Below are 12,746 nucleotides of genomic sequence, written 5' to 3'. Positions count from 1 at the left end.
CTGACGGACACGGACACACTGACTCCCAGGCGTCCTGCCTCGGGCTGGTTCCCTCTGTGCTTCCAGCCAAGGTGTGGTCGACAGAGACTTTCTCCGCACGGGCTCCTCCAGCTGAGCAGGGGCCCCCACGGACTCCCCCATCCTGTACTTGTGTCGTTTTCCAATTTTCTCTTGATGTTATTGCTGGACTCTGAGAGCTTCACAGATATGTATTTAGAAATAAAGCTGTATAGCTGGGTCTCCTAACCTTTCACCTCCTTATCACCCAGAGGGTGGGACTTCCCCAGCATGGCTGGCCTCGGACACCTGGTCACCGTCTTGCTGTCCTTGCAGGTTGAAGGTCGAGGAGCTGGAGGGCGAGCGGAGTCGGCTGGAGGAGGAAAAGAGGATGCTGGAGGCACAGCTGGAGCGGCGAGCTCTGCAGGTGAGGGCGGGGCAGCCTCTGGGTGAGGCACTGCCTGGGGCCTCTCATTTCTCTGGGCATCGTGAACGACCGTGGTTCCTGCTGCCACAGAACACCCGTTTTCTGGCTCGTCTGTCTGAACTCTCCTCCCTCCCATGTGCACCCCCTTGCCTGGCGGGGAGGCCATGCCGCTGATAGGCCTGCACTGGCTGCCTCCGGGGTCCTCTGCGGCCTGCGCCACCCACACGCCTGGTGTCAGTGGAGTGGGCTCTGGGCAGATTTGCACTATGCCCACCCGGGATCTGCTGTGGCGAGGCTGGACTGCTGTTTGTGTTCTTTTAATTGTGCTTTCTCTTTGGTTTTCATCCTCCTGAGTTGCTGCATGGCAGGAAGCCCTCAGGTTCGAGGTTACCGGGTTTTTGGACAGGCCATTGATTTTATCTTGGCACCTATTAGAGGCAGATCAAATCTGTTTTTTATGACCAGTTTCTGGCGATGGGAGGAGTGACATCTGTGGTGATGGGCGGCTCCGAGCCGCGCTGGCCTGTCCTCAGCCTAGGACCTGTCATCTTGTTTTAACTGGGCCGTGGTGTACAGGGAGCGGTCACGGGGCTGCTGCCCGCCCACCAGAGGCTCTGCGTCAGAGCTGCTGAATGTCTTTCTGGGTGTTGGGCTGAGCAGAGCCTGAACCCTGCTCCTTGGCGCCCACGTTGCTTGCTGACTGGGGGCCAGGCATCCCTGCAGGCACCACTTACGGCTTCCCTGCTCCAGCTTCCAGCCCTTTCCCCAAGGCGTCCTCAGTGGCCGGCCCTTGGAGCTTGTTGAGGCGTGAATGAGGTGAGGGGTGTGGGTGAGTGCGGTGCCAGCACTGGTGAACACCTGATGGGGCCTGGCCACCATCCCCGTTCTGCGCAGACGGCGTGTGCTCGGGAGCTCACTAGCGGAGCACTCCTCTGTGGGAGATGCCAAGGGCTGTCAGGTACCGCGGGGTTGGCATGAGGAGTGGGGCTGGCAGTGTCACCTGTGACCCTCTCCTGAGCTCTGCCAGGGCCTTGGAGGGGTGGGGGCTCTGCCCCTAGGCATGTCCTGAAGCTGCTCAGAGCTGAGGCGTGGTGCTGCAGTGTGGCCAGTGTGGCCATTTGGGGAGAGGACAGGGCTGGGCCTGGTGGTCCTGGGGAAGCAGATGTTTATGCCGTGATATGGTGACCTCGAGCCTAGCCCAGGATTCAGGAGCTGTTCCTCCCTGGGTCAGGGCAACAGGGACAACCGTGCCCAGATGGCATGGGAGAAGCAAGTGCAGAGCAGTGAAGCGGGGAGGCCACTGGGGTTCGGCCTGTGGAGTGTTGGAAACTTCCAGACAGCCCTCCAGCTGCCACCACCTCTGACACCCCCTGCGATTACACCCTTAGTGGGGGGACGTCCAGGGTGGCCCTGTGGTGGCTCAGGCTGCCCCTGGCTCTGGATGCCCAGGGCTGTGCCATTGAAGGAAATACTGTAAATAGGGGTCCATTTCCAAGATAAAGTGCCTTGAACCGGCTTAGGTCACCAAACTACAGAAGAAACAGGATGTACTAGGCCCCTGCTTGGATCACCGATGCCTGCTTGTCGGCCTCTCGCTCCCCCCTGCCACCCCACCCCCCCCACCCACCTTACTTGCCCTCATCCAAACCAAAGACGTTTAGTCTAAGATGAAAGTTATACTACTCTGCAAAATAGCTCGTTTCGTCTGTTCTTATCAGCCTGCCCAGCTACTTAGGTCAGAAGTCAAATAACTGAAGAGCCCCTGAGCTGACGAGGATTGCAGTGCATTGTGGGCTGCAACAAAATGCAACAGGACAACCCTAAAAAAACACCTATAGCCCCTGCCCAACAACCAGTAGGCAACGTCCAGGAAGACTGTGACCCCAGAGTACTCAGCCTGTGAGGAACCGGGGGAGGGGCCTGCGCACTAGGGGATAAATGGCTTGTTGTCACCGTGCTGGGTGTGCCTGCCCACCAGACACCTAATCTTGCAAGACCATTGAAAATCTCTCTTTTGGCTGGGCATGGTGGCTCACACCTGTAATCCCAGTACTTTGGGAGGCTGAGGCGGGTGGATTGCCTGAGGTCAGGAGTTCAAGGCCAGCCTGGCCAACATGGTGAAACCCTGCCTCTACTAAAAATACAAAAATTCGCTGGGCATGGTGGTGGGCACCTGTAGTCTCAGCTACTCAGGAGGCTGAGGCAGGAGAATCGCTTGAACCCAGGAGGCAGAGATTGCAGTGAGCCGAGATCACGCCACTGCACTCCAGCCTGGGTGACAGAGCGAGGCCCCAGGAGCCGGCTGCCGCCCCTGCACCCACTATGCGATGCCCTCTCCTCTCCCTGCTCCCACTCCCTCTGGAGAAGCCTTCAAGTTGGGCCGCTTCAAGGAAGATTGATTAAAATCAGCTGCAGTCTGACTTAATTGGGAACATATGCTTGGAGAGGGGCTTGACTAGTTAGAACTTTTTGTAATTAGTTCACAGCTGGTTGGCGAGGAAAGAGAATTTCAGTTACCCCTTAGAGCTGGGCGCGAGTGCCGCTGCCCTCCCGCGGTGCTGAGGCCAGGAGACCAGGCCTGGGAGGTCTTCGTGCTGCCTTCCTGGGAGGGCCGTCATTGGGTCCTGCTGTGGCACTGGCCTTTCTGGGTCTCCCTAAGAGCCCAGAGCTGTCCACACACTCATTAGGGCCGACTGGGTGCACCCTTGTGTCGCTGAAGGGGCTGGAAGTGGGTGGGCGGGGCTCCTGGACTGCAAGCCCTCCCATTCCTTGGTGCCCACGGACGGTGGCTGGCCGGGCTTCTGGCGCCCCCTCTCGAGATGGGGAAAGTGAGGCCCACAGGGAGCCTGCGTGTGAAGGAGGAAGGAGCTCAGACTCTCCATGTTGGGAGGCAGAATGAGGCTTGAACGTGTTGCAGTGTTCTGAAGTGAAGACAGAAATCGGGCGGACCCTATGGAACTCCAGATCTGGCGGCAGAGGGACCCCCATGGCTACTGGTGTAGCCGCAGGAGTCAGGTCAGGTGGGCGGCACAGTCCCTGACCCCACCTGCAGCCACGGCCTCCTGCCCCACCCCTGTCCCCACCTCCTGAGTGTGCCCTGTGCTCTTCCCCAGGCCTAGAACTGAGGAGCTGGGGCCCCAGCGCTTTGTTCTCTTCTGGCTCCTGGCTGCCCTCTGATGCGCCACCTCATAGCTGGGACACTGGGCCTTGTCAGCTTGGACCCCACAGCCTGGGGTGGGCCACAGCTCTGTCTCCCACTGGCTGCAGCCTGACCTCAGTGTGCTCCCAAGGATGTGGAGGGCACGGGCCTTTCCCGCAGGCTGTCTTTGGAGATCTCCGGTGATGGCTCCTGGAGGGCCCTGCACATACCTGGTGAACCAGGCCTGCATGGTGGCCATTCCTGTTATCTGTCATAATACCGTCGTCCTTACCTCCAAGACACTTGCACGTTTTCCACGTCTGTGGTTCTGATGGGCCACATGCGGGGATGGAGGGCACCGAGCTGGGGCAGGACCCACAGTGAGGCTGGTCGGGGCTCACAGGCTACGGGGCAGGACACACAGTGAGGCCAGTCGGGGCTCACAGGCCGCCCTGGGTAGAGAGGGGCACATCCAGTGGAGGCCGCACTGGGCAGGACACTGACCTTCTGGCTGGGCGGGCGCATCCCCACCTGACAGTCCCACCCAGGAGCCTCCAGCTTGTGTGTGTGAAGTGTGCAGCCTGGGCCGGCACCTGTGCCCCGTGGGGCCCCCATGTCACCCAGCAGTGATGGGAGCAGCATTCAGACTCAACCCTGTTGGGTTTTTTCAGCATTTGATGATGAACATTTAAAGATACGTTGTGAAGCTGAGGGGAGTTTGCAGCGAGCGCCTGGTCACCCGCCACCAAGGCTCCACCACGGATGTTCTGCCGCGGGGCTTCCTGACATCTCTTTATCCCTCGCCCAGCCGCCGCGCCACTTTATTCTTCTGACGCGCTTTAAGTAAATTGCAGACATCTGCACGCTTCCTCTAAATGCCTCAGTGTGCGTGTAATTAAGTAGAATTCATCTTTGGGTTCTGAAGCCCGTGCTCCAGCCGTTCCTCGATGTGGCCTCATCATGGTGCTTGTTTGGGCAGGTTGGTGGTCAGGGCTGGTGGAGCCCCCCCAGTGCGGCTCCCTCCCCGCCCCACCTGCCTGCTCCTCCCTGGCGGGGGCCTGGGTGGGGTTTGTGGCTGGGGCCAACCTCAGTGTCCCAAGTGCTGTTCAGGAAAGAGACCAGACAAGAGCCCTGTGACGTTTAAATAAGTGCATCTGTTTTGGGAAGGAGTGGGTAGAAGATTGCCGGGTTCCCTGTGAGCAGAAGCTGGAAGCACACGGAGACCGTTCTGCTCCCGTCTGCACCAGCGGGCAGGCGGTGCGGTACCTCACGTCCCTGGGACCAGGGTGGGGCGGGCCCATCACCTCTCCTCAGACCTCCTCACCCCCTCCCTGAGATGCCATCCCTGTGGCCCCCAGATCCCTGGAATTCTGAAGCCACCAACGCTGCAGCTGCCCTGGGAGAGGGCCGCGTCCCCTCCTGGAGCCACAGCTGCCCCCTTTGTGCCGGCGTCCATGCCCAGGTGTGGTGGGCTGGGGTCGTGTCCCTGTACCGGGGCCTCCCGGCGGGTGCTCTGAGCCAACCTCCTCAGGTCTGGCCTCTCCCGCTCGCTGGACTCTTAGTAACGCATGTGGCTCATCAGTGGGACCTTCATTCTGTGTTTGGCTCTTTCTCCTGAACCTTCTACCATGTTGGACAGAGTGTGGCCTCTGGACTGGGACGATGGGCCTGGTGTTACCTGGTGGCCTCGGGAAGTGCTCCTGTCTGTGCCCTGAGGGCCTCCTTTGTGAGGCAAGGGGGTTGGACTTTTCCTGGGAGGCAGGATCACGGGAGGGCAGCTCTGCAGGGCCCATGGGACTCCATGCTCACCAGCCCAGCCCTCCCCTCCCATGCGTGAGCCACCTTCACGCACCTCCTCTGTGCCAGGCGCTGCTCTAAGCCAGGGCACAGCGGGGGCCAAGGAGCCACAGCCCGGATGTTCTGGGCCCCTGTTCTGTGGGAGTCATACAGCGAGCTGATGGTTCAGACGGATGAGGTGCTTCCCGTCCGTGAAAGGAAGCAGGTCATTGGCACGGGGCCCCAGGGACCCACGTTAGGTCCTGGCGGGACCAAGGGCTCCTGGTTTCCTCCCGTGGCTCGTGGAAGGACAGGAGAAGCGCCCACTCCGGACCGGGCCGCCGGGGAGGCTGAGTCGGCCGCAGTCCTCGGAGCAGCGTCGTGTTTTCTGTGATGGTGCTCGTTTTCTTTCCGTGAGATCTCACTGCTCCACAGATTCCCGGCAGCCGATGCTGTGTGTGGGAAACCAGGAATGTTCTGCCCACGAGGGCTGAAGGTGCCGGTGAAGTTGGGCGTCTGTTTTAATCGGAGCTTCCTGGCAGCCTAGGGAGAAAGGAAAGTGTGATCACTTACGTAATTCCTGCCATGGGAGTTTGCAGACTAAGCCTGAGATTCTAGAAGAAATGTCACCGATGGGGGCTTGGCCATGGTGCTGCCACTGATGGAAGAGTGGCTTTGTTTCACCATACTGACCAGCAAGTCCACCGCTGCGTACATGCCCAGAAGAACCAAAAGCAGGGACTCATGGATACGGGCACCCACGTTCACAGCAGCCTCGCTCACGGTAGCCCAGAGGTGAGCGCACCCCAGCGTCTGTGGACAGATGCATGGATGGACACAGTGTGGTCCTTCCATACGGTGGAGCATGATAGATACAGCCTCGAGGAGGAGGCGCGTCCCGACACCTGCCGCAGCATGGATGGACCTGAGGACGCTGAGCTGGGTGAAACCGGCCAGTCCCAGAAGGACACAGGCTATGTGATTCCACCTACACGAGGCGCCTAGAGTCATCAGATCCATAGACAGGAGGTGGAGAGGCCGGTGCCAGGGGCTGGGGCTGGGGCAGGGGAATGGAGAGTGAGTGTTGATGGATGTGGGCTTTAGCCTGGAGAGGTGAGGAAGCTCTGGGAATGGGCTGTGGTGGTGGCCGCACAGCACTGAGAGTGTGCTGAATGCCAGGGAGCTGTGCACTTAGAATGGTTGTGGCGGTCAGCTTCCTGTCACGTGCGTTTCACCACAGTGAGACCCAGCAGGCAGCTTGTTAGGAGTGAGCCACACCCCAGACGGGAGGGGCAGGGCGCTTGGGGTGACTACTCCAACCCTGCCCTCACACAGCCTCTGTCCTTCGGTCACTCCTGCCTTCCTCAGGCCCTTCATCCACCAGCTGGTCCTGCACCTGCTGCCTGAGCCCCTGAGGCCTCCTGCCAGCTCTGGCTGAGCCTCAGGCAGGATGGTTTAGGTGCTGGCTGTTGTTTGTGCCCTGTAGTGGGGAGACTGGGATAGCAGAGGCTGCCCAGGGCTCCTGCTCATCCGCCAGTCTGGAAGGGACCCAGTTCACTTCCTCGGCAGGCCAGGGGAGCAGCCTCCCGGGTGAAGCCCACGTGTCTGGGAAGGAGGAGGAGGACCTGTGGTTGCAGCGGGACCAGGACAGTGCTGGTCCCCCGCCTCCTCCTCCCAGGAAGCATGGGCTTCGTGCCCAGGGTGGGTGGCCAGTGGGTACCCTGTGCACTGACCACACTGCCGTGGTGGGAGCTCAGGTAGATGCCTCGTCTGCAGATGGGGCAGGCGATGTGCTGTGAGCTGAACGAGGAGCATGGGTGGCAGAGCCAGGACCCACCGCGGTGCTCACTGGGCTCTGCCCGCTCATCCCCCACTCGCCCACGTGTGCTGCTCCCCCCATGCTGAGCTTTGCCAAAGGCCCCACTAGAGCACCCTCCCCCTGTGGGCCTGCAGCTGCTCACAGAGGCAGCAGAGGGTGGCGAAGGGCCTGGGTGCAGGGGAGGAGGTGAGAGCTGCAGCTGGGGGCAGACATTGAGGGGCTCCCGTGCGGGGTTGGATCTGGCGCTCAGAGCCAGGCCTCAGCCTAAGTCACTGTTGTCCAGCCCTTCTGACGATGAGGGTTTTTATCTTTTCCCTCCAAATTGTTTACAAGTCGCCCTCCGCAGATTACCTTCTGAAGGACTCGGGTGGAAGTCAGCGGGTGATTACCAGCACCGGGTAATTGGCTGTGCTGAGAGTCCTCCATCTGCTGATGAGGCCTGAGGTCAGGGGAGCTTTCATGAGGGCTTGCAGGCCTCGAGGTGGCGCGGGACGTGCAGGAGGGTGGCAGAGCCACTGGACGGACGGACAGACGGATGGTGTGAGTGTGCCCGAGTTCTCACTTCCCTATCACATGGTGACCATCCTCGCCGCTGGGTGACATGAGACTGAGGTCAGGGTGCTGGGGACTGGCCCAGAGTCACACAGTTGTGGCTGGTGGAACTGGGACCCAGCTCGGGCTCTGCCAGACCCCTGCGTCTGCTGCCTGGGCAGGCATGGGCATGCACGCCTGGCCCACGAGCCCTTGTCCTTTGTCTAGAGATCGTCTAGTAGTCTCTGCTGTCCCCTCAAGTAGAGATGTGCCCAGGGACCCACTGCTGAGCACCTTGATCTCCCCCAGCCTGTCCCTGCTGCTGCCACTTGGACTGAAGCCATGTCTTGCACTTGGGGTAGAAAACCAAACTCAAAGGCGGGACCTGGGGGGTCCGGGCTCCTCAAAGCTGATATCCCTGAGCATGTCTGCAGCCTCTTGGAGGCCCGGGGCCTCCTCTGGGAAGCAAGGGCCATGGCCCTGTCTGCAGGTGCCCCGCGCGGGGTGCCATTCCCCGCGGCTCTTGGACATGGCACGATGGAGGTCTCCCCAAGCAGCCGCTGCTGCAGGCACTGCGTCCAAGGGACCGATGTCCTTTTGGTTCCTGGGCGTATCTGCAGAGAAACGGATCAGAGCAGCTTTTTAGAGGAGAAGGGAAGCACAGGGCCCTGCCGGTGCCTGTGGGGTTTGAGGGGAGGTGGAAAGTGGCTGCGGCATTCCTGGGGGCCAGGAAGAGGCCCCTCCCCGCCGCCTCCACTTGGCAGGACTCTGGGGAAGGGGAAACACTTTGCTTCTCTCATGAGGAACTGGGTTTGGACCTGGAGCCTACCCATGGCCTGGTTTGCCAGATGCCCCTCGGTTCTCAAGGACGTCTTGAGTCCTCAGACAGGGTTGGAGTTCAAGAGGGACTCAGAGCCGGGCTCATGTGGCAGAGGGAAGAGATCCACGTCTTTGGTTTCACTGCGCGGGTCCCCCCGGGCGATGCTTGCGTGCCCGGCAGAGCTCCTTATAGCCTGAGACCATGTGCACGTCCGTTAACCCGCCCGATCTTTCCATGGACTTGGTAGGTCACCATAGCCACCACTCTACAGACAGCAGATCGAGGCTCAGAGAGCAAGCTAGTGCGTGTGCACACACTCTGGACCGCAGAGTGTCAGCTCTAGGGGCCGTGCCCCGGGCCCCTCCTAGGAGAGCCACCCTGGAGCCTCAAGGAGCAGGCCCCGGGCAGCGTTGCCCCAGCTGGGCTATTCCTTTGCTGACAGGTCCAGGGAAGCCCCACATGGCGTCCTGAGGCAGCAGCTGTCTGTCCTTCCTCCTGGATCCCGTGTGTGTGTCGGGCCCGGCCCCTCCTGTGTTGTACGAGTGTCTGGCCTGGGTCTCCCTCCAGAGCTATGCATCTTGTCTCTGTTCAGGGACTGCTCCAGGCAGGTGGGGCAGATGTCAGCCTTGCTGGGTGCCATCAGGACCATCTCCTCCTCACCACAGGCACAGCCCCTGGAGCCCAGGAGTTCAGCCCAGGGTGATCCGGTCTCAGCCTTGGCCAGATTAGGAAGGGGATGCTGTCCCCGCCCCGCTGACCAGTGGAGACTCTCACATGCCGTCCTCCCTGGCCACAGCAGGCCGCCCGCCCTTTCTCTGCTATGGAACCACAGAGGCTGTTATCAGGGGTGTCATGGGAGGAGCCCCTGACCCTTGCTGGAACCAGGACAGGCATGACCCCTCCCAGCTCCCTCCTCCCCTGGTCTTTCACGTGGAGCTGCCCAGCAGGGTCTCAGGCCGGGAAGGCCAGCCCCGGAGCTGTGCGGTGGCCTCAGCGCCGTCTCCTGGGTGCCAGTGTCCTGGGTGCCAGTGTCCCGGCTCCACTGGTTTGGCAGACGTGCTGGCTCACAGGGCGTGTCCCGCTGGGGAAAGCTGTGGCCCCTCCCTCAGGCCCTGGTGAACCCTCGCTTAGCTTCTGGGCAGGGCCCTGAGCGGAGGCTATACAGCACACGGTCACTGGGGGGTGGAGGGGGGTCATGGGGGGCGTTTGCTGGGGCCCATGGCGCAGGTGGGTGGGCTCACTCGCAGGCTGGCTTTGCCGTGGGCGCCTTGGCTGTGGGGAGTTTCCACTTCTGGTGAAGCCTGGCCATGGTGCATGTGCTGGAGGGGCCTCCAGGGGCTCCGCCCTGTGACCCCGGGCCACTCCCTCTCCCCCTGCAGCTGCCCCAGATGAGGCCCGGGACACTCACTCCCCATGGTGGAGCACTCAGCTCTGCAGAAAGGGAGCTCTCGGGGTTCTGTCCTACCCCCATCCAGTTCTCATCCTCCCACCGCTCCCGGGCACTGGTCACGGACAGCGGCATGGCCTCTGTCCCTCCTTGGGCCTCAGTTTCTCTGTCTGCTTCAGGCTGCCCTCTCCCATCCATGTGCCTCTACCTGCTTGGGAGCTGCTTTCCTGGAATAGGTGGGACACGGCCCCGCAGGCCCCTCAGCGACAGGTGTGTATAGGTGCATCCAGCCCTTCAGCCCTCCTGCTGGCCCTGAGCAAGTTGCCCAAGGTCAGGCCGCTGCTGAGGGCAGGGCTGGGAGGTGTGACCCTCGCCTGGGCTTGTTACAGAGGCAGGTTCCACAACCCAGCCGTGTGCGGCAGGCAAGGCCATGGGCAGGAGATGGGAAGGCCAAGCGGGCAAGGCCACAGGCAGGAGATGGGAAGGCCGGGCCTCTGCCTGTGCCTCTTGGTGGGCCTGGTTCTGCAATGCCCTGGCCCAACAGGCACAGCCCGAGCTGCCTCGATCTCCTCCGTGAGCCATTTCCTTCAGCCAGGAGAGGTATTGATTGAATTTTGACGCCGGACGATCTATAAATATGCATAAGGACTGGCGGTTATTTAACTGTGTTTTCCATTCCCCTCTTGTCGCTGCTTCCTTCCAGCGCTTTCTCTGCTCTCGGCATGCGCGTCAGGCACACGGGGACAGGCGCCTCCCTCCCCGAGTATTGCCTGGGCCTTGCTGGAGGCAGCCTCCTCCCCGGCAGGGACCTTGAGGATAGGGCCCCTCAGAAGCCATTTCCTTTGCCCGGGGCAGCCAAGGGCCCATGGCACCCAGCTCCTGCACGCACCAGGGCGTGGGCTCAGGGCTTTCCTGCCCTCTGCTCCGGGTCTTATGAGCATTTTGGCCGGAAGGGAGGTCCTTAAGGTGAAACTCACCACACTCACCCTCACAGATGGGAAGCCAAGGCCCAGAGAGGACGGAGACCTGCCGGCGAGTTAGGGGCCGAACTCACAGTGGGAACAGAGATGGAGCCAACGCCAGCCCCCACCCAGCCTCCTCCTCCAGGACTTGGGCTGTAGACAGTCCCCTGAACACAGAGAGAAACGGGCCGTCGAGGCCGAGGCCTCCTGGGGGCACAGGTGTGGGCTTACAAGGCAGCCCGGGAGCACCCGCACCCTCTCTGGGCCTTGTCTCTCCCTGTGCACACCCCTCCAAGACCGCTTTGTCTGAAGGTGGGGCCCTGTCATCTCCAGAACCCTAGGCCCAGCCTGGAGGGGAGCTTGGACAGACAGTAGGCCTGCAAGTGGCCGGGGACCTGCCCTGCCCGTCCCAGCATTCTCCCGCCGCACCCGCCAGCCGGCTCTTCCGCTTAACCGCGCTGGGTAACAGCACCAGAGCGCCTGCTCGCTCTGCAAGTGAAAGATTTCTGTTGAGTCAATGATTGCACCATCGCATCAAAGGAAGGCTCCAAACTTTTCCTTTTGAGATTCTCGTCAGCGTCTCAACAGTTTTCTCAGCTGTGAATCAAACAAGGCAACAAATTTTAGCAGAAGATTATAGCCATTTTCCCCTTTCTTCCTGGAAGCTGTCAGCTAACAGCCGATTCCAGCAAGGTTGCTCCATCTCCCATCTGCTTGAGTTGAGTGGTGCCAGCCCCCAACGGTGCTCCTGCTTGCTGGCACACACAGTGCTCAGCGCCCTAGGTGGGTGGGGTGCACGGGGCCGGGGCAGCACTGGAGGGGCTTCTCCCCACGCCTGGAGCCTCACACTGACCCCCTGGGCCTGCAGCTAGAGGTGGGTTCTGTGAGCGGGAGGCGTCCTGCCAGAATGCACAGAGGGCAGGGGTGGCCCTGAGCAGATGGGCAGATGGGGCCTGGGAGGAAGTGATCTTGCCTCCTGGGCTGCAGAGCCCACCCCACATCCGCTGCCTCCTGGCCCCAGTGTACAACCCGCTGGCCCTTCCTCTGGGCTGGGGCTTGGTGTGTCCATTGCCTCCTGGCCCCAGTGCAGAACCCACTGGCCCTTCCTCTGGGCTGGAGGCTTGGTATGTCCATGGTGGGAAGTGCTTGGGTCTTTGCGTAGGAGGATCTTGAGGCTGCACTGGCCTGTGCCTCATCTGGGATGCCCCTGGACCACCTCCTGCTCTGGTGGTCCCTCCCCCACTGCCTCCAGACTTCTCAGGCCACGCTCTGAGCCCCTTGGGGCCCCCAGCCACAGCCACGCCATGCAGAGCCCTAACCCCAGTCTGCGGCCCAGCGCCGCCACCTTACCCGCACCTCTGAGGGGTCGCGTGAGTGCTGCATGAATGTTCTCCTCCAGAAAGCAGCAGAATACATGAAAGAGGGCTCACAGAGCACTGGCCGGGCCCGGCACCCCATGGCGTCTGCAGATGGCCGCTGCCCTCACCCTCCTTCCCTTCATCTCCAGGGTGGGCCCAGCAGCAGCAGCACCTCTCCCACACCCTCTGCTTCTCCTGGGTTGCGGCTGCGACCCAGGAAGTGAGAGTGGGACTCTCCACGACTTGGAGAAGGGTTCCAAGCCCTTTCGTGGGACCTACTTGCTCTTACTTCCTGCGTTACTTTAACCACTCTAGCCACCTGGTTTAAGCCCCAGGAGCACATCCGAGTGTAGTAAGTGTTCATCATCATCATGCATTCATTCAGCAAACACATCTTCCACATGGAGCCTGTGCCGGGATAGTCCTCGGTGCTGGGGCTGCGGTGGTGGACAGGAGTCCCTGTCACCGCGGAGCTGGACTTCTGGCGTGGAGGACGCCTACTGAGATGAGTGTTTAGGCTGATCGGGGTG

At 61.3% G+C, this 12,746-nt stretch overlaps 1 protein-coding gene across 9 annotated transcripts in view; it reads left to right on the top strand.

Moving 5' to 3' along the window:
* MAD1L1 (mitotic arrest deficient 1 like 1) overlaps positions 1-12,746 on the top strand; it is a 432,704-nt gene that overhangs the window by 284,291 nt on the left and 135,667 nt on the right. For all 9 annotated transcript variants that reach the window (XM_518933.9, XM_003318210.6, XM_054687323.2 and 6 more), the window contains one exon: positions 334-424. In XM_518933.9, coding sequence (XP_518933.3) covers positions 334-424 — 91 coding nt within the window. The remainder of the gene's footprint in view (positions 1-333; positions 425-12,746) is intronic.

The sequence above is a fragment of the Pan troglodytes genome, chromosome 6, assembly GCF_028858775.2.
Source record: "Pan troglodytes isolate AG18354 chromosome 6, NHGRI_mPanTro3-v2.0_pri, whole genome shotgun sequence".
NCBI lineage: Eukaryota > Metazoa > Chordata > Mammalia > Primates > Hominidae > Pan > Pan troglodytes.
This window is presented reverse-complemented; position numbering and strand designations above follow the sequence as displayed.